This window comes from Cornus florida, unplaced genomic scaffold (assembly GCF_030987335.1).
Source record: "Cornus florida cultivar Cherokee Brave unplaced genomic scaffold, ASM3098733v1 CherokeeBrave_3.0.0_Hap2_Chr03, whole genome shotgun sequence".
NCBI lineage: Eukaryota > Viridiplantae > Streptophyta > Magnoliopsida > Cornales > Cornaceae > Cornus > Cornus florida.
The window spans coordinates 4,366,410-4,389,023 of NW_026775573.1; the positions used below are offsets into that span (position 1 = coordinate 4,366,410).

Below are 22,614 nucleotides of genomic sequence, written 5' to 3' on the forward strand. Positions count from 1 at the left end.
ATTAGGGACATATAATTAAAAATATATATATAAGAAATCAACAGCTAGCGTGAAGAGTGTGCAATGTCCCTAATTATTATTATTAGGGACATATCATATTTTATTTTTTAATGGAATGTGTTTCAGGTACATGTAATTGTTATTTTTTATTTTATTTTATATTTTATCAATTTTAATTCCAAAGTTCTAATTATATGCAACCAAACATATACTTTATTTTTTTTATTCCGTTTGCAGTTTATAAAGATTGCATTCTTTTTGCAACTTGCATAATGGAAACCTTATTGTTCAACAACTATGAAAGTGACATTTCCAAGGAAACGCATTTATTTGGCAAAAGCTTATTGTGGTAAAAATTCCATACAAAAACATGTTTGCAAACGAATGAAAATGCAGTAAAAATGTGTTATGCTGTGCACAGCAATTAAAAATCTTGGCTGCTTATCCAGTTATCGATATCCCATTCGTCCCTGAATACCTCCAATTGAGAACTACAAACAAACTTCATATGCTGCGTGTATATCCTTTTTACCTTCTCCGGAGGAGGTATTCCCACTTGAGCAGCCAGCCAGTCCGTGTACTCAAACTGCCATCAAACCATGAAATCAAAGAAATTATATATATATATATATATATATAGGCATCAATGTCTATAATAAATTTTCTGTACTTGTATGTATATAAAATGAAAAATGAGATGAAAACCTGATTTGGATAAATTTGATGGGTATAGTGCTTGGGGATCCCGGATTCTTCCATATGCCGGTAAAATTTTTCAACATCAGCGAGCATCTCCTCTTTGGATGGCAGAGACACCTTACCGGATAAAACATGCGCTATCCACTTGGATTGTAACTCCATCATATGAATTGTACCGATCTAATTGTAAAATAAAATTCCGGTACATAATTCACCATGAATTTCATAGTAGGTTGGCTAATAACAACAATAACAAGAGTAACAACTGACCATAAAAGGTATTCCAACAAAGGAGAGCCAGGGACCAAGCTGGGGTGGGAAGATATGCTTGTAAAGAGGTCCTACTCGGTTGTCATCATCAATGGTCACAATTCCATTTGTGTTAAGAAATGGGAAATGGTACTTGTACCTATATACAAACATATACGAATCATGCATGTACAAGTTTATGTTCAAGAAAACACAAGAAAACAAAAAAAACTAATTTAGAATCGATAAATACCCAGTACAGTGAAAAATGACATCTGCTTTAACAGAACATCCGTCTTCAAAGGCTACTGTACCATCTTCATTAACATAATTAATCTGTAACACGATTAAAATTCATTATGTTATATCTTGAAATGCTTTTATTGAAAAAAAAAAAACAAGATACGCATGATTTTATAACATGATGTTATTATAGATTTCAAGTACTTGTTATCTGCGAAGGGTATTCTATAAACATGATCCTTAATCCTCTGTTGTGGTATCTTAGTGTTGTAGCATTTTTTAAAACACTTACACCTATTTTCAACAAATTTATTCTACATTTTAACGCACTTACATGTGCTGAAAACAGAAGGAAGTGCGTTGAAAAACGCAAAGGCGTTATCCGGGCACTATAAACATATGTATGTACATATTAAATACATACCTTTGAATGTTGCCATATGTTGTCATAACCGTCTAATTTTGAAAATTTAACATCTGGATGTCTCGAAGAAAGATGAACTTCTTTGGCAACTGTAGCAATATCTCTGGATATACCAAACGCACTAGGCCCAGCTCCAACCAGAACCACAATCTGTAAGTTGGAATTTTTTAGAAAGTACTTGCATCAATTAAATAGAATTACAAGTCTAAGAAATCTATTTGGAGTGCTTGCTAATTCCATTTACATCATCATCAATGGGGTCAGCTATGTGAATAATCTCTCTCCAACCAGGCACAAACTTATGTGGTGTTCAATTTGGAAAACTTAATTGTATCGGTTGTATTAGTGGTTTGGTATCACCTAACTGAAATCATGGATTTGATGGAGAGAGATATTTTTACTTATGTAACATTATACAATTGGTTGATGGCACAGTTAACGAAGTATTCAAGGTGCAGGGAAGTATTGAATATTCAAGTTTGAAATTTTAAACTCTAAGAATATATAGAGAAAGATGTGAAATATATTGTTTGAAAAAAAAAAAAAAAAAAATTTATTTTGGAACAGTCCAAAAAAGAAAGATGGACACTTTCTTTTGGAACGAAAGGAGTACTATTCACTTAACAAATTGCGGTCCATCAAATTTCATATTTTCTATTCATATCATGCTTGGTTAAAATTTAAAATGTACCTATACAACTCTCCTGTGATGTGCAACAAAAATGGTATATCTTTGAAGTAAACCATCTTTGGGGGTATCAAAGACACTCAAAAGGTTCTGCTTTTTGAGTGGTAGTTACCATGGCCTCACATCTCCTTTGCACATCTTCCCCATAGAAGCAACTTATTCAGCTGCCTTACAAAGTCGAAAGTCGAGATTTCAAATTTCGACAAAGTGTGGATGTGTATTTCTTGTCCAAATATTAAAAAATAAAAAATAAAAAATTGGGCTGCATTTTTAATTTCCAAAAGCTCCACTTCCACGTCATACGTCATAGTACATTACCAAATTTATGAAAAAACCCGATTTGAAGTCACCATTTCATAGTTAAAGGTTCTTATTGGGGCAAATTTCTGAAAAAATAACTACAAAATTTGCTACAAGCTAAAAGTAATTAACAATGAATCAAAATATACTGTTGAATGACCAAATTGCCCTCCATATACCTTCATATTTTCTTTCCATATCAAAACTAAAAAGTGCTCTGTATTTTGAGTTGGCAGTTACTTCCATTATTTCATAGTTGAAGGTAATTTAATTTTTCCACGAATATTGAAACCACAAAGCATGGGAATAGCAGAGTAACATACCTGATTCCGAAATGGTTCAGGAACACGGTAATTGTGACTATGTACTTGCTTTCCTGACCATTTCTCAATGCCTGCATACATATTAAAATCATATTGCTCATACAACTTAAATTATATATAAGCATTTTAAACTAAATGGAAAATTTATCTATTCATACTAATATAATGAATATAAAATAAAAAAATAAATTTTTTTTTTTGTCTCTCTTAGATTTCTCACCTTAATTTTCTATCTGCATTACTAACTAATACATCTTCAAATACCATCTCGGAGCTCAAACCACTTTTTCTTGGCTCGATGACTCACTCTAGTTCCCTCGAGTCAACCCTCGAAACCCAGGCGACTTCATTGTTGTCCATTTCCATTTTTGAAACGAAAACGCTTTAAAAGCCCAACACTCCAAACATCCCAACCATGAAAATATGAAATGCTTTCGCGTGGTGGACAATGCTATTTAAGCATATCTTGCTTGCCGTACAAAGTCTTCTCAGCTACAAGATGCACGTTCATCTCGTAGCTGAGAAGCCTTCCGTCTCTGATTTCGACCAAGAAGATCAGTTCACTTATTATTTTTCATACAAATATGAAATTTTATTTTAGATGAAGTCGACTTGGTCACTTGGCTGAAAAATAATTTTGCATCAGGGCTTGTGTCTATGCCTGCAAAGCCAATGACTACACAATGGATGAAACGAGCGAGCTATGCAACCACTAAAGTGAAGACATGATGAGATCCATCCGGCCTTTTAGAATTTATTAGATAATTTTTTATTTTTTATTTTTATTTTTTTTGATAAGTAATTTATTAGATAAATTAATTACCGAAAAAAATTATTAGATTGAGATGATAAACAAGTTAGAAAAAGAAGTGTTATAATAATAAACACGAATAAATATATTTTAACTAATATTTCAAGTCGTAGTGTTTAGTGGAAGAAATTTTTATCCGTTTGATGTTGTGGATGAGATTCACACTTAGTACCATCCGTGGCATCAAATAGAGTTTAGTAGTCTATGCTTTATAAATATACATATATATACAGTATCGATTGAGCTTCTTAACATCAAAAGTCTTTCATATAAGGAATTTTGTTGAAAGGACTTCACGAGAAAAAATACGTCTAGGGAGTGCATTTCTTACATTTACTTTAGGTTTTTTTTTTCTTGATAATAATATACCTTATCCTTGACAATTATTGCAAACCTCTAACTAAAAGTGTGAAGGTGACAATGGTGAAAGGCAATAGTGATTATGGAAGAGACAATTAAGATGATGAGTAGAGTACCTGGAGGATTTGCTAACCGTGGTTCAGTGTGTTTACCATTACACACTACTACTGCCTCGAACATATCCACTGAACTCAATCCACTTGTCCTCGACTCAACCACCCATTCATCATTCCTTGACTCAACTCGGACGACTTCAGTATCAAACCGAATCAACTCAGTGAGTCCAAACTCCATCGCAAAATCATTCAAGAACCCCAGAACCTCCTCATGCCCCGGATAATTCCTGGGATCCCCATTTTTCCTAGCAGTAAACGGATAGTCCGAGAAACCCATTACGTGGCGAGGGAGATTGGTCCGGAGTGAATGGTACGCACTGCTGTGAATGATCTCTCTCTTCGGGTCGAGACTGAGTGGGTCGGACTCCACTCGAGGGTCGTAGGCCCATGTTCCACCGAGTCTGCTTCCTTTTTCATAGACGACAACTTGGTGGCCTTCTCTTTGAAATTCACGGGCCGAGATCAGACCGCCAGCACCGGCCCCGATCACCGCCACTTTCACAGACCGTGCCATCTCTGTTACTCTCTATCTATATGTTTGTCTTTGTTTTTTCAAGTGGGTAGTTGTCTCTATATACACACAGACAAACCATTTTCTAATAAGTAGTAGTTGGCAAACAACTTTGGACGGATCACATGTAAGTTGTTTAATATAACCTAAATAATGAAGAACATGCAACGTTACAAATATATATACACACATACATAGAAAAAACTGCTACTTAAATAAATAAGCTATATGAACAGAGACAAACATAAAGAAAGAGAGGGGAACAAGTTGTAATTTGATAAATGAGAATGTCAGTGTCAAATAGCTAAAACGATGTCAAAGAACTTTGGACGGATCACATGTAATTTGTTTAAACTTAATATAGATCGATCCGGATCACGATCCATCCGATCCGAATCGGATAAGCAAAATAAGCAGTCCAATCCGATCCGAGAATCGGACGGATTCATACATAGTCAATCCGAATCCGATACTCACTCTATCGGATATCCGATCCTATAAATCGGATCCGATTGTAAATTATATACCCTCTTGCAATTTACATAAACATAAACAAGCAAAATGGGTTCTGTAATCCCAGATTTGTCAAACAAGTTTCATGTTTTAGAAGTAAAGCCACAACTTTGACACAAAGAACTAAAATCATTATCATAAACAGAAAGAGAGAGGAAAGATGCAAAATTAGGGTTTGTAATAGATAAAAGAATAGGAAAAATAGAAGAAAAATGAGAGAGAATAAGTATTAAGAAATTACTCTGAAAGGTTTCACCAGTGGATCGTTGTGTTCCCCTTCCCTTTCTTGCTGTCGGTTCCCCTTCTTGCCGTCGATCAAAGTCTCCCCCTTCGATTACTTGCGTTTTCCGAAGTATACAGGAGTATTAACACATAGGTTGTGGAGATTTATTACCATGCGGATGAGAACACTGGCCTTATTGTACAATAAGGTTGTGATTACAGCGGTACAAATCTGCGGGTGTATTTATGATATATATATATATATATAATATAATATAATTTTAATCGAATTGGATCAACATAAATTCATATTCGATTTGTTAAGGTATTGAATTATTGGATTTGGATCGTAATCAGGTTATCGAATTTTTTGTTCAATCCAAATATGAATAATCGGATTGGATTCGAATCAGAATCCGATCAATTGACAAATCTACCTATAAATATTACTTTTTAAAACAATTGTGTACCTTTAAAAATTTAAGAGGTGCAATGTAAGTAGTACTTTTTAAAACACACCATTAATTATTATTATTACGGACATATAATTAAAAATATACATATCGGAAATCAACAGCTAGCGTGAGGGGGTGCAGTGTCCCTAATTATTATTATTAGGGACATACCATAATTTATGTATTTGTCTTTGTTTTTTCAAGTGGGTAGTTGTCTCTATATACACACAGACAAACAATTTTCTAATAAGTAAAGCAATGTTTCACGTGGGAAGAGCTGGAAGGCATTGAAGTTGTCCACAATAATGTACCTCGAGAGACGTAAGACTTGAGGGAAGAGCTGGAAGGCATTGAAGTTGTAAAGCAATTTTTACTTGTGTTTTTTCTTTTGTTTTATAGGTTTGTGGTAGGAGATGGTGTGGGTGTGGGGTGTCTTGACACTAATATACGTTACCAAATCGTATGTAACTTTGCAATTTGAGAAATTAAAAGTGTTTGAATTTGTCAACATAAATTGGTGAATGGAGTTATACAGTTGTCCATGTGATCTCTGTTTATCTTGATTGCTATCTTAAAGATTTTTAGCATCTCTGTTAAATTTTTATTTATTTATTTATTTATTTTGGCTAGTTCAAAAGAGGAGTGTCATTTGCCACAAACTCTGTGGATTAGATGATGGCTGCTACTTGCATTAGCATGATTCTATTGCATTTTTACCACCCAGGCTGCTGAGTAAATACTCGAACTTGTTTGTTTTTGTTTATGCTTGCTCTGGATTGCTATGACTCAAATTTTACAGTGAATGAGCTGATTAGAAGAGAGATAAGCAGAGCTGGGCTGGTTATGAAGACATAAGAGCTGCAGTACGAGCAATCTGCCATTTATTGTCTGGACACCAACGTCAAAATTTTGCGGTGTTCTGCTGTAAGAAAATTTCTGTGACATTTTTACTCTAGTGTAAAAAATTTGTGCACCATGTATTATTGACATTTGAATGATTAATTTTGTCAACTTTGAACAGAAACCATTTAGGAACAGTTTCACTGTGCTATTAAATGTACTAGTGGTCAGTCTGGTTAACAGAAACATCTGCTCAAGTTCATTTTGCTGTGTGTATGTGTGTGTAATTTGTATGTCTTTGTCTTCTTCCTCTGTGTGTGTGTGATATGTATGCCTCCTCTTCAAAATTAAAATTTCCTCGCATCTGGGTGACGACATTTTCTCACCTCCTATTTGATTCAGCTCCTATCATTCTTTTCACCATTTTTTGTGTGTAGATGCATGGAATCAACAGCGTGAGGCAACTTGTAGAAGCAATTTTCGGTGATATTGAGAACAGGATGGTTAACTAAGATGGGGACCATAATAAAGTCAATTGATCTTTATTCTTTAATTCTGTTTGCAGTTTGTACTCGGAGCAACTTCTCCGGAGGGAGGCATTCAAAAAGTGAAGAAAGTGTGGAGAATTTTTTGTTAGGCAGTGCATTAGTTTAGCGCTTGAATAAATGTCTGCTAACAATAACATAAGGTCAGTATATGCTCTGATGCAAGCAAAAATGCTCTTCTGCAGCCGGCCTTAACATGTGGTTCTGAGAAGTTGACACTGTTTGGCTTATGGGTTGGATGACATAAGAGGTGGTTGACACTTATATTTGTGGATGTCTTTGAATTGTGTTTACGTTTTACAGTAGAATGGGTCGTGACAAATTTGAAAAAAGAGCCACTCTCTAGCAAAAGTGGAGCTGAGAAAGCCCATGAGGGTTAGGCTAGTGAAGACATTGGGTTCCAAGAGGGACCGATGAGGGTTAGGCTAGTGAAGACATTGGGTCCCAAGAGGGACCGATAGTGACTCTACAGGGAGGAGATGTTGTTGACACTAATATGTGTGAATACCTTTGAACTGTGTAGACACGTTTTGAAAACCGTAGGTACGAAGAGAGTGCAAAGCGAACAATATCTACGGAACGGAACTGTTCGTGATAATTAAAGTCCTCAAAACCATATATTTGGTCCAGTATGTACGTTTGATTGAGAAAGAGAGGTCATCTGATCACATCTTTGGCATGTTGCACTTTTTGCGAATTGCATAACGTAAACCTTATTGTTCAACAACCATGAAAGTGACATTTCCAAGGACACGCATTTCTTTGGCTAAGCTTATTGTCACGATCCGATTCCTAACGACGCCATGAGCATAAAAGATACGCATGCTGGTTGGCTAAGAACATTCATTGACTGGGAATGGTTCCAGGGAAGGGGCGTGCAGGACCACAGGATGGTACCTCTTCAGAGTTCAGGCAGGTCGACTCGGTTCAGTTCGAGGTGCTTGTCGCTGGTCTTGGACTTGACTATGAAGAAGGGAGTTGGCCATCCCTGCACAAACTGGTCGGGAGCTGGAGCCGTTCCCCTGACGAGGCCATGGCAGGCCGAAACCAGTCAGCATGTATCCTTGGGAGGGCAGGTCGTGGTGGCTGACCAGGGCGCTTGCGCGAGCTGAAGCAACGCCTTGGTGCCGCACGGGCCGTGCCGCTGCGCCAAATCTCTAGGCCCGTGACAAATGGTATCAGAGCAGGACTTGGGGAAAAGCACAGAGGTGTGCCCCCTTGTCGATCCGGGGGTCTTGAGAATGAAGACGGTGCACTAAAGCGTCGGTGGGCAATCAATGCTGTTGGAGGAGAGCCTCCATCTCCCCATGAAGACGCGTCCGTTAAGCCGGAGGGCAGCGCGCATCGGATGGCCGGAGGGCCGCGCGCACCAAAGTTCTTGCAAGTTCAAGAGGCGTGCAAACCGTTGTGAAGGGCGGGTATCAAGTTAGCCGGAGGGCGCTTGTTTGCTCGGGGTGTCGCGGAGGCGGCATAACGTGGGGTTGCGTCCCGAAGAAGTGGGCGTCCCTTTAGCCCGAAACCCTATCATTGGGCGAGTGCAGCCAGGGGTTGTACAAGGAAGCGATGGTGGGCAGGCGAGCATACCACTTGGAGGAGACAGGCTTTGGAATGTTGGACGCAGCGGAGTCAGCGCCGCACTGCGACGAGGGCGTCGCAGGATTTGGGTGGGGGAGAATGTCACGATCCGATTCCTAACGACGCCATGAGCATAAAAGATACGCATGCTGGTTGGCTAAGAACATTCATTGACTGGGAATGGTTCCAGGGAAGGGGCGTGCAGGACCACAGGATGGTACCTCTTCAGAGTTCAGGCAGGTCGACTCGGTTCAGTTCGAGGTGCTTGTCGCTGGTCTTGGACTTGACTATGAAGAAGGGAGTTGGCCATCCCTGCACAAACTGGTCGGGAGCTGGAGCCGTTCCCCTGACGAGGCCATGGCAGGCCGAAACCAGTCAGCATGTATCCTTGGGAGGGCAGGTCGTGGTGGCTGACCAGGGCGCTTGCGCGAGCTGAAGCAACGCCTTGGTGCCGCACGGGCCGTGCCGCTGCGCCAAATCTCTAGGCCCGTGACATTATTCTGGTAAAACTTCCATACAAAAACTTGTTTGCAAACAAATGAAAATGAAGTAAAAATGTGTACAGCAATTAAAAATCTTGGTTGCTTATCCAGTTATCGATATCCCATTCGTCCCTGACTCCCTCCAATTGAGAACTAAAAACAAGCTTCCAATGCTGTGCGAATATCCTTTTTACCTTCTCCAGAGGAGGTATTCCCACTTGAGCAGCCAGCCAGTCCATGTACTCAAACTGCCATCAAACCATAAAATCAAAGAAATTATATATATATATATATATATATATATATATATATATATATATATGTTCATGGCTTCATGCATGTGTATATATAGGCATCAATGTCTATAATAAATTTTTTATACTTGTATGTATATAAAATGAAAAATGAGATGAAAACCTGATTTGGATAAATTCGATGGGTATAGTGCTTGGGGATCCCGGATTCTTCCATATGCCGGTAAAGTTTTTCAACATCAGCCAGCATCTCCTCCTTGGATGGCAGAGACACCTTACCGGATAAAACATGCGCTATCCACTTGGATTGTAACTCCATCGTATGAATTATACCGACCTAATTGTAAAATAAAATTCCGGTACATAATTCACCATGAATTTCATAGTAGGTTGGTTAATAGCAACAATAACAAGAGTAACAACTGACCCTAAAAGGTATTCCAACAAAGGAGAGCCAAGGACCAAGCTGGGGTGGGAAGACATGCTTGTAAAGAGGTCCTACTCGGTTGTCATCATCAATGGTCACTATTCCATTTGTGTTAAGAAATGGGAAATGGTAATTGTACCTATATACCAACATATACGAATCATGCATGTACAAGTTTACGTTCAAGAAAACACAAGAAAACAAAAAAACTAATTTAGAATTGATAAATACCCAGTACAGTGAAAAATGACATCTGCTTTAATAGAATATCCGTCTTCAAAGGCTACTGTACTATCTTCATTAACATAATTAATCTGTAACACGATTAAAATTCATTATGTTATATCTTGAAATGCTTTTATTGAAAAAAAAAACAAGATACGCATGATTTTGCATCATGATGTTATTGTAGATTTTAAGAACTTGTTATCTGCAAAGGGTATTCTATAAACATGATCCTGAATCCTCTGTTGTGGTACCTTAGTGTTGTAGCATTTTTCAAAACACTTATTACACCTATTTTCAACACATTTATTTTACATTTTAACGCACTTGCATGTGTTGAAAACAGAGGTAAGTGAGTGTGTTGAAAAACGCAAAGGGTACTATAAACATATGTATGTACGTATTAAATACGTACCTTTGAATGTTGCCATATGTTGTCATAAAGGTCTAATTTTGAAATTTTAACATCTGGATGTCTTGAAGAAAGATGAACTTCTTTGGCAACTTTAGCCATATCTCTGGATATATCAAACGCACTAGGCCCAGCTCCAACCATAACCACAATCTGTTCGTTGGAATTTTTAAGAAAGTACTTACATCAATTAAATAGAATTACAAGTCTAAGAAATCTATTTGGAGTGCTTGCTAATTCCATTTACATCATCATTAATGGGGTCAGCCATGTGAATAATCTCTTTCCAACCAAGCAAAAACTTGTGTTTTGTTCAATTTGAAAAACTTAATTGTGTCGGTTGTATTAGTGGCGTGGTATCAGCCAACTGATTAGATATTGACACGTAATGATATGATTCATTAGAATAAAATATTTTTACTTATATAACATTATAAATTAGTTGATGGTACAGTTAACGAAGTATTAAAGGTGCATGGAAGTCTTTCTAGTGTCTAATGGGGATAGCTGCCCCCACTGATTTTTTTTATTTACATTATGTACCTCTAAATTTTGTAAAATTTTGAAAATGCCCCCATTAAAGCTATGAAAAAATTTCAATAGTGCCCTCTTTCAACAAAATTTTTGGGTTCATTACAATTTCCAACCTTTTCTATTACATGTCATTTCATTTATTAGATTTTAAACGTTTTAAAGTCGTTTTTAAGAACTAGATACTATGTTATTTTTTGTTATCGTCTTTTTCTTTTACCTTCTATTACAACTAATCTTCGTGTTACTGGCGTGTCTCTAGGCCTCCAATATATGTACCCAAACCGTCTAATTCTTCTCCCTCTAAAATCTAGGAGGGTAACTTACATGGTCAACTGTGTCAACAAAGACATAATAATTACAAAATTTACCAAATGCTCAAAGTAAATAAATAATTAATAAAAAATACTCCCTGTCCCAAAAAGAGTATATCTCTTGGGGAGTATAAATTTTTAAGACCGGAGATACGTGGGACATGCATTGTTCACCTAAAAAATTACTAATTTGCTTTTTTCAGTTTTGAATATTTAAGTTTAAAATTTTAAACTCCAAAAACATATACGAAAAAATGTGAAATATATTGTTTGAAAAAAAAAAAATGAACAATTATTTTGGAACAATCCAAAAAAAAAGATGGACACTTTCTTTTGAGACGGAGGGAGTATTATTTAACAAATTGCTGTCCATCAAATTTCATATTTTCTCTTCATATCATTCATGGTGCAAATTTAAAATGTACCCATACAACTCTCCTGTGATGCGCAACAAAAATGGTATATCTTTGAAGTAAACCATATTTGGGGGTATCGAAGACACTCAAAAGTTTATGCTTTTTGAGTCGTAGCTACCTTGGCCTCACATCTCCTTTGCACATCTTTACCATAGAAGCAACTTATTCAGCTGTCTTACAAAATCGAAGGTTGAGGTTTCAAATCTCTATAAAGTGTAGAAGTGTTTTTCTTGCCCAGATATAAAAAAAAAAAAAAAAAAAAAAAAAAAAGTGGGCTGCATTTTTACTTTCCAAAAGCTCCACTTCCACGTCATACGTCATAGTACATTACCAAAATCTTAAAAAAAAACCCAATTTGAAGTCACCATTTCATAGTTAAAGGTTCTTATTGGGGCAAATTTCCAAAAAAATAATTACAGAATTTGCCACAAGCTCAAAAGTAATTAACAATGAATCAAGATATACTGTTCAATGACCAAATTGCCCTCCATGTATTTACCTTCATATTTTCTTTCCATATCAAAACTAAAAAGTGCTCTGTATTTTGAGTTGGCAGTTACTTCCATTATTTCATAGTTGAAGGTAATTTAATTTTTCCTAGAATTTTCAAACCAAAAGGAAGTCATGGGAATAGCAGAGTAACATACCTGATTCCGAAATGGTTCAGGAACACGGTAATTGTGACTATGTACTTGCTTTCCTGACCATTTCTCAATGCCTGCGTACATATGAAAATCATATTCCCCAGACAACTTAAATTATTTATAAGCATTTTAAACTAAATGGAAAATTATCTATTCATACTAATATATTGAATATAAAAATAATAAATAAAAAATTGTCTCTCTTAGATTTCTCACCTTAAATTTCTATCTGCATTACTAACTAACACATCTTCAAATACTATCTCGGAGCTCAAACCACTTTTTCTTGACTCCATGACTCACTCTAGTTCCCTCGAGTCAACCCTCGAAACTCAGGCGACTTCATTGTTGTCCAATTCCTTTTTTTGAAAGGAAAAGGCTTTAAAAGCCCAACACTCCAAACATCCCAACCATGAAAATATGAAATGCTTTCACGTGGTGGACAATGCTATTTAAGCAAATCTTGCTTGCCCTACGAAGGCTCCTCAGTTAAATGCATTCACGCATGCGGGACCCACACCATGTATGAATGCATCTCATTGCTAAGAAGCCTTCCTATTTCGGCCCAGAAGATCGGTTCACTTATTATTTTTCATTCAAATATGAAATCTTATTTTAGATGTAGTCGACTTGGTCACTTGGCTGAAAAATAATTTTGCATCAGTGCTTGTGTCTATGCCCGCAAAGCCAATGACTACACAATGGATGAAACGAGCGAGCTATGCAACCACTAAAGTGACGACATGATGAGATCCATCCGGCCTTTTAGAATTTATTAGGTAAATTAATTACCAAAAAAAATTATTAGATTGAGACGATAAACAAGTTAGAAAAAGAAGTGTTATAATAATAAACAAGAATATATATATTTTAATATATTTCAAGTCGCAGGGATTAGTGGAAGAAATTTTTATCCATTTGATACTATGAATGGGATTCACACTTAAGTCTGATAGCTGGCATCAAATAGAGTTTAGTAGTCTATGCTTTATGGATATATATATATATATATATATACAGTATTGATTGAGCTTCTTAATATCAAAAGTCTTTCATATGGCTTTTATATAAGGAATTTTGTTGAAAGGACTTCATGAGAAAAAAAAAAAAGACCTCGGTGCATTTCTTACATTTACTTTAACTTTTTGGATTATTATTTTTATATATATATATAATAATATACCTTATCTTGACAATTATTGCAAATCTCTAACTAAAAGTGTGAAGGTGACAGTGCTGAATGGCGATCGCGATTATGAAAGATGATTGCGGCAGTGGTGGGGGACTGGGAGTGGAAGGTGGCAGCGGTAGAAGATGTGGTGGAGAAACGAAGGATCAGGAGAGAATATATGATAATTTTGTCAATCTATCAAAAATACATTGACAATTTAGTAAAATAACAAATTTACATTTAAATTTTTTTTAAATTTCTAAAAAGATATTTTAAAAACAATATTTTCTTACTTTTCTGAATGAACTTCCTAACAATTCATGCTTTTCCAAAAAGCCCTTTACACACTTGTAACCAAGTATCACAACTTTTAAAACATGGAATGACTTTTTGAGGTGTTTTGAGGTTGCAGTGAGTTCCCAAAATAGGGCCAATATCTATAGAGCCCTACCCAATTGGAAAAACGCATTTCAAAGTGGAGTAATTGTAGTAAAACTGGGCCTATTGCCCCCCTTGGCTTTTAAGTAATTGTCGTATGTAAGATGTTATCAATGTTATGTTGAAAAACAAATCCTCTGCTACCTCAGATTAAGTGTTTCATCAGGGAACAATGAGAAAACACAATTTTTTTTTGTTTTTCTTGTAGACCAACGAGTTGAATTGGTAGGATATATATCTTAATCTTGCTACAATTTGATATTATTATTATTTTTTTTTTACAAATTAAGAAAAAATTATAATAACAAATCTTAAGAATTGTCTCAAGTGAATAAAAACTCGTTCTTGGTGTCTCGAAAAAAAAAAAAATTAACCTTTGTGTCATATATATACATGCACCTGACCACCTAAAGACAACAGTTTTAAGGGACAAATAAGATGAGTAGAGTACCTGGAAGATTCGCTAACCGTGGTTCAGTGTTGTGACCAATACACACTACTACTGCCTCGAACATATCCACTGAACTCAAGCTTTGCTGCCTTTGACAAAAACACCCCTCAATGACATGTGATAAAATAACCTAAGTGCCATTTAACTTATAAAATGACACTTTTGAATAGCAAAATTACTAAATTACCTATTTTAATAAATTTAATATGTCCAAAATAACCTCTCTCACATCTCTCTGTAGACATAACCTGACATATATATATATATATAGACTATAGAACTCACTTTGCACGATTTGTATGGAGATATATTATATGCATATATATATATAGAAGTTACAGACCAGTTACGCAATTTGGGTTTCTGCCAATATGGAGATATTATATGTATATAGAAGTTACAGACCATATATATATATATATGGACTCACATATATTGATTTATGGCAGAACAAAGTGCTCTGAGCCTTTTGCTTCCCGGAGTAGATTTAAGCGAGATTTCAAATCGCGCAAAGGAATTAAATGAATCTGATTCAGTTGATTCTAGTGATACCACCACCACCTCCGTCGTAACCTCCGACCACGGTCTCATGATGCAAATGGATTTGGATTGATCTGTGGGTTGCTCTGTTTGTTTTTGCACAGTTCAAGCATGGTGGTGGTGATAAGAGATGTGATATTGTGCAATCACCGTGCGTGGAGAAAGACGGCGGCGGCGGATGTGGTTGAAGAGAAGTGGCGGCGGGATGTGGTTGAGGAGATGGTGGCAGCGGGATGTGGTTGAAGGTAAAGTGGTGGTGGCTGTGGTTAAGGGGTTTGTGGTTGATGAGATGATGGCAGTGGGTGAAGAGAGAAAGGGCCAGATCGATGGGTTAGAAGAGATAGGTAAAAGGGCAAAAGTGTTATTTTAAAGATATAATATTTTACAATTAAAATTAGTTAAATATTGATGGGCAATTTTGTTTTTCCAAATCTTTTAAAGGTCTGTTTGGTTCTAAATTTTGTCAGGGAATGTCATTGTTCAAAAAATGTCTAACTTGTATATGAATGTCATTATAACAAACCTTAAGAGGTGTCGTTGTAATTAACCCTAAAAATTATTAGAGGCCCATAAACAAGGCTTTTAAAAAATTTAGGGGATGCAATGTAAGTAGTCCTTTTTAAAACACTTCATTAATTATTATTTTTAGGGATATATAATTATAATTATATATATATATATATATATATCGGAGATCAACAGGCGTGAGAGGTACAATTAGCAATATATATATATTGTTCACCACTTTATGACACTGACATTTCTTTGGCTAAGCTTATTCCGGTGACAAGTGTTGGGATTTATATGCCCTGGCATAGCAAATTCCTATTTGGCTTAAAATGACATATATTCCTGACATATCTGAAATATTTATAATTTATATAATTGGTGAATTTAATGTATTGTGTTTCGATTCATTATAGAATTGATAGTGTCCTCTTGATTACAAGAAATATTTATATATATATGAGATGGCGATCAATACATTAATATAAATAGTAATCATAAATTGTTTATAGTCGGTAATTATGGATGGAATCATAATTAATTAAGACTTGGACTGAATCCGCTTTAGGTTGAGATATATTGCGAGAGCCGTCGTATGCAATTGCTCCCTATTACCGTCATGGCATTTGACTCTTAAGCATGAGAAATGTATAGACTCTTTTGTTAATTAATAATTACTTTGATTTGTTCGGCGGATTCTTCGGGATCCTTAGACCGACACTTTGGGTAGTTATGTAATTAATAGTTAGATAGTTATATTTTTAATATTTGCATCATTACTACTTGTATTTATTTTGTATTGATTATGGTTGATCACAAAGTAAATTCGAAGGCATTCGTGTGTTTTTAGACAAAATGATTTATTATATATTTATTTATTTAAATTATTATTTTTGTCAAACAAATATTTTATTGTGATCGAGTCAGAAATAATCAAAGGTACCAAAATAAATATATTAATTAAGTAGTCGGATTGATGGCTTTATTTATCCGATAACTAATTATGCATAGAGGAGTCAAAGTGCAATATTGACTTAGAGGTTATTTATTATTTAATTGAAGTTCAATTAATTTCTTTTAGTGGAGTAGAAATTAATTTATGAATTAATTGAATTGGATTTATGGACCGGACCAATTATTAATTCATTGTAGCCAATAAAATAATAGGCCCAATGGATTCTCACTCATAGCCCAACTTGATATTGGAATCATATTAGATTTGAGACATATGAATTAGAGATTGAGAATGATTTGTTATTTCCTTTTCTTTATTTTTATGTTGCCTATAAATATACATGGTCTATGTATATTTTGGTGGTGATTTTTGGAAGAAGGAAAAAGGAATAAATTTTCTCTCTCTAAAAAAATTAGGGTTAGTGTTTTCATCTAATGGAGGCTCCCACAAGCCTAGTTTTCTAAGGTCATTCATGGAGGCTTATGAGTGATTCCTAAAGGCAAAACAATTATCAAGAAAATGGAGATTCATGGAAAACGTGTCTAGCAAAAGGGATCTACAATAAGTGAGAACATTCACTTTAGAGGAGAGATCTAAAATTTACTCAAACCTTGATGTAAGTATTCAATCTCTTAATTGAATGATACATCATGTTTTATTTTTGCATAAAACTTGTCTCTATGTGATGAATCAACATTTATGAATTTAAATCCCTAAAAAAGTTTTTAAAATTAACACGTTTCCCAACAACAAGAACAACAATTGAATGGTAGAATGGATTTTCGGTGTTTACGTGTATCGAGTGTATAGAGTGTGAGTTTGAATCCTTCCACTACTTAAGTTCGTGACTTAAATCTCACCCGGACTGGCTGGTACGGGTGTAGTTCTCCTGTTAGAAGACCTTTTAACAACATAAAAGTAAATAACTTATTATGGTAAATTTTATTCCATACAAGAACATGTTTGCAAACAAACGAAAATGCAGTAAAAACATGCATGCATCTTATATATGCTGTTTCCAGCAACTAAAAAGCTTGGCTGCTTATCCAGTCATCGACATCCCATCTGTCCTTGTATCCCTCCACTTGAGAACTATGAACAATCTCCCAATGCTGTGCGTATATCTTTTTTATCTTCTCCTCCACAGGTGGTATACCCACTTGAGCAGCCAACCAGTCCATGTATTCATTCTGTCATAAAACCATGAAATCCAATGAAATCATATATATATATATATATTCATGCATGTATATAAGCATCAATGTCTATAATAAAATTTCTATACTTGTATGTATATAAAATGACAAACATCGAATAATACAACAATAATGGCAGCTGGGGAATGAAAACCTGATTTGGATGAATTTGATGAGTAAAGTGCTTGGGGATCCTGGATTCCTCCATATGCCGGTAAAGTTGTTCAACATCAGCGAGCATCTCCTCCTTGGATGGCAGAGACACCTTACCGGATAAAACATGGGCTATCCACTTGGATTGTAACTCCACCATACCAAATATAATGATCTAATTGCAGAGAAAAATATTTCAATTCACCGTGAATCTCACAATAGAATCCACAGTGACAACAAAAATAGCAAGAGTAACAACTGACCCTAAAAGGTAATCCAACAAAGGAGAGAAAAGGACCAAGCTGGGGTGGGAAGACATGCTTGTAAAGTGGTCCTACACGGTTGTCATCAATGGTCACAATTCCATTTGTTTTCAGAAATGGAACATGATATTTGTACCTATATACAAACATATAAGAATCATGCATCCGCAAGTTTATATATATATGTTCAAGAAAATAAAAGGAAAAATTAGTTTGGAATCGATTCGTACCCGGTACAATGAAAAATGATATCTGCTTTAACAGAACACCCGTCTTCAAAGGCTACTGTTCCATCTTCATAAGCATAATCAATCTAAAGCAAGATTAAAATTCATTATGGTACATCTTGGAATGCTTTTATTAAAAAAAAAAAACAAAGAACAGATAAACATGATTTTGCAACACGTACTATTTTATTGTAGATGTTAAGTAATTGATATATGTGAAGGGTGTTGTATAAAAATATACCTTTGAATGCTGCCATATATTGTCATAGCTGTCTAATTTTGAGATTTTAACATCTGAGGCTCTTGATGAAAGATGAACTTCTTTGGCAACTTCAGCAATTTCTCTGGAGATATCGTTCGCACTATACCCAGCTCCAATCATTACCACAACCTTGTAAGTTGGAATTGTTCAATAAGTACTTGAATCAATTAGCTCGGAATACGTCTCCTCCCTCGAAGAGGAGGTGAGAGGTGAGAGGTTCGAGCCCCTTAACAATTCTAACACTACTAGAATTAATAAAATTGAATGCTTGACATATATAATCCTTGGATACATTAACGAAACAAGTTTGCTAAGAACTTTGGGTCATGATCCAATTTTGATACTGACATTACCAAATTATAAAAGTAAACAGATTTGAAGCCACAATTTCATGTTGTTATGGGGCAATTGTCCCAAGAATTTTCAAAGCAAAAGGCATGGGAATAGTGAGTAACATACTTGATTCCGAAATGGTTCAGCAACACGGTAATTGTGACTATGCACTTGCTTTCCAGGCCATTTCTCAATGCCTGCACACATATGGAAAATATATACAAGATTATATATTGCCAAACAACTTATAATTATTTATAAGAATTCCATACTAAATGGAAAATAAATCTATTTATACTAATATATTGAATATATAAAAATATATATATGTCTCTCTTCGATTTTTCGTCTTAATTTTCAATTTGCATACAGCCTCAGATACTACCTCGTAGTTCAAATCATTTTTTCCTGACTCAATGGCTCACTCAAGGTTTGTCGAGTCAACCCTCACAACTCAGGTAACGTCATTACAACCAACTTAGTGGGTCCAAATTCTTTTTATATGAAAATACATGATGATGACATCAACATTCATATACATAAATCAATAAGTGTCCAACTTTTGAACTCAAAATCATTATTCATATGAAAATTTATTTAAGTTATGCTACTATTTCAACTGCAAGTGAATGAATTTGGCCCACTATTTCAGATGAAATGGAGCTTGTAAATTATTTTTCAATTTTTTTTTTGACAAGATTAGGGTTGCAGATGAGTTCAATTCGATACACTTCCCAGGCTAAATGGAATCGAAAATGGAACCATTCCCAACGATTTCAAAATTTTAAAACCGGAATCGGAAAAGTTAGGAATTGAAACAGATGCACAGGTGGATTCTTTGTACACCCCTCGTCAAGGTGGTCTTCTCTTTGTCTATCCTAATGTATTCAATGATTAAAACAAGCAACCTGCCCAACCACTAATTAAAGTGAAGACGAGATGTGGTCCACCAGGCCAACTTTTAGGTAAATTCAAGAGACGATCGAACTAGATGATAAACAAGATAGAAAAAGACGTGTTATAGAATAAACGAACACTACAAATACATATACATATATATATATACCTGGAAAATTCGCTATCCGTGGTTCAGTGTGGTGACCATTACACACTACTACCGCTTCGAAAATATCCACTGAACTCAACCCACTCGTCCTCGACTCAACGATCCATTCATCAATCCTCAACTCAACCAGCTCAACTCGGACGACTTCAGTATGAAACCGAATCAACTCAGTGAGTCCAAAGTCCCTCCCAAAATCATTCAAGAACCCGAGCATCTCCTCACGCCCGGGAAAATTCCTCGGATCCCCATTTTTCCTAACTGTACACGGATAGTCCGAGAAACCCATTATGTGCCGAGGGAAATTGGTCCGGAGCGAATGGTACGTACTACTGTGAACGATCTCTCTGTTCGGGTCGAGGCTGAGTAGGTCGGACTCAACTCGTGGGTCGTAGACCCATGTTCCACCAAGTCGGTCTCCTTTTTCGTAGACGACGACTCGGTGGCCTTCTCTTTGAAGTTCACGGGCGGCGACCAGACCGGAGACACCGGCTCCGATCACCGCCACTTTCAAAGAACGTGCCATCTCTGTATCTATTAGTATGTGTTTTTGTCTTTGTTTATTCAGGTGGGTGGGTGCATATGTACTTACTGTTATTTATAGAGGGACAACATTTTTCTTACAAGTGACCTTCTCCCAAAAAAACAAAACATTTTTCTAATAAGTCGGGCAAGGTTGGCGAGAAATAATAATTTCCCTCCATTTTTTATTAGTAATTTATTTTTCTTTTTTTACGTATTTTAAATTAATTATCCTTTTTAAAAATTCAAGTATTTTATTTTTATATTTCTATCATTATTCTTTATTTTTTTAAAAAAATTTTAAACTTTATAATTATATATATTTAAATTTAAAAGAATAATTTGATAATTTTAAAAAGAGTCAATGCATTAATTACATGTCTTCTCAAAAAGTTATAAAACTAAAATTGGACAACTAATATGGGAGGTAATATTATAATAAGGGCAAGTTATGATCCTATTGCTCGAAATAAACAAAAGGAAAAAATAATAATAATACTAATAAATAGAAATCTGAAGGCCTTTTATGTACAAGGTCACATTAAAAAAAGTTGACAATACAGTCTTATTTATTTATTTAACCTTTACAAACACTTGCAAACTTGAACATTTTCATCATAGAAGTATCTAGTCTTTTTATAAAAGAAAATGACAAAGATTTAGTGGCGGCTTTTCCCAATGGCGTTCGCATCCAATTACAACTTGACCACCTGTCCCATCCCCCACCCATTCTCCTACAGCAATGATGAAATAAATACTCATTCGAAAATGATTCTTATAACGAAATATCTAAGCTAGGCTTAAAAATTTCTATCCGTTTAAAATAGTAAATGGAATTCATGTTTGAGTTTGTCCAAAATATCTGATAAATAAAAATTATTCGGTCAGAAAAATAAATTTAAAGCAATCGTTGCAAATATCATTATTCATATTCATTCGTCAATGCAACTCAAATCAGTTAACTTCAGTACTCCTTACAACTTATGACAAAATGCTTTGGCAATGTCTTCACAAAAAGTTGGGTTGGTTCAATAAGGGGATTAATTGGAAGGTTTTGTCGAATTTCAATCACAATAACATTAATATGGTTGTTTGTTAATAGCGGGTGATGGTAAATAGTGGATGATCAGTTTAATGGGTTTTGTCGCCATTGGGAGGAGTTTGTAGTAAAATTGAAGACTTTGTACCTTCATTCATTTTTTTTTTTTTAAAATTATTTTGTAGGAAGGGGATTCATCAATAATGGATGATTTTAGGCTCCATAATATAATTTTACTGATTGATTGATGAATCCTCTTTTACAAAATAATTTAAAAAAAAATAAAATAAACGAGGGTACAAAGTCTTCAATTTTAATATGGTTGTCGAATTTCAATCACAATAACATTAATATGGTTGTTTGTTAATAGCTGGTGATGGTAAAATTGAAGACTTTGTACCTTCATTTATTTTTAAAAATTATTTTGTAGAAGAGGATTCATCAATCAATCAGTAAAATTATTATATTTTAGTCTTTAACGTGAATTTCTATTGCTGGCAACATTGGAGGGAGGTTGGTATAATTTTTGAAATATTAGGGGTGATGTATGTAATTAGGCCTAACCTCAAGGAAAATAAGTGATATTTTTAAGCAAATAGCTTCATTGCCTATTACTCAAACATAAATCCATATTGATTTTTCCCACATTGTTGTAAAAACAATACGATTTTAGGTTCTGTTTGTTTAGATGTAAATTATTTTATTTTATTTTCTATAGACAGAAAATATTTTTCAGAAAATAATTTTTTTATTTTTTGGCGTTTAATTGTCATAAAATATTTACGAAGAAAAAAATATTAAAATCTAACAACAATAACTTATCCATTAATTTTTGACAAATTATTTTATACATGTGCCTGATGAACTTGACCTAGACCTTTGCTAAACACACCAAAACAATATTATACACAATCT

At 35.0% G+C, this 22,614-nt stretch overlaps 2 protein-coding genes across 3 annotated transcripts; both read right to left on the bottom strand.

The window, feature by feature from the left end:
• Window positions 1–270: 270 nt before the first annotated feature.
• On the bottom strand, window positions 271–5,666 carry LOC132299127 (flavin-containing monooxygenase FMO GS-OX5-like). Of its 2 annotated transcripts, none has more exons than XM_059795591.1 (8): window positions 5,479–5,666; window positions 4,214–4,870; window positions 2,927–2,997; window positions 1,616–1,765; window positions 1,202–1,284; window positions 970–1,108; window positions 706–879; window positions 271–586 (listed from the first exon to the last, which is right to left on the bottom strand). In XM_059795591.1, the coding sequence occupies exons 2-8, from the start codon at window positions 4,725–4,727 to the stop codon at window positions 425–427; spliced, it is 1,293 nt and encodes a 430-aa protein (XP_059651574.1). In that variant the 5' UTR covers window positions 4,728–4,870; window positions 5,479–5,666; the 3' UTR covers window positions 271–424. The 2 variants fall into 2 exon arrangements, with proteins under 2 accessions (XP_059651574.1, XP_059651573.1); XM_059795590.1 differs by having other exon boundaries at window positions 4,214–4,783; window positions 5,479–5,665.
• An 11,891-nt stretch (window positions 5,667–17,557) lies between these two features.
• On the bottom strand, window positions 17,558–21,019 carry LOC132299130 (flavin-containing monooxygenase FMO GS-OX5-like). Its single transcript, XM_059795592.1, has 7 exons — window positions 20,142–21,019; window positions 19,202–19,272; window positions 18,722–18,871; window positions 18,484–18,566; window positions 18,254–18,389; window positions 17,992–18,165; window positions 17,558–17,831 (listed from the first exon to the last, which is right to left on the bottom strand). The coding sequence occupies exons 1-7, from the start codon at window positions 20,662–20,664 to the stop codon at window positions 17,667–17,669; spliced, it is 1,302 nt and encodes a 433-aa protein (XP_059651575.1). The 5' UTR covers window positions 20,665–21,019; the 3' UTR covers window positions 17,558–17,666.
• Window positions 21,020–22,614: the final 1,595 nt, after the last annotated feature.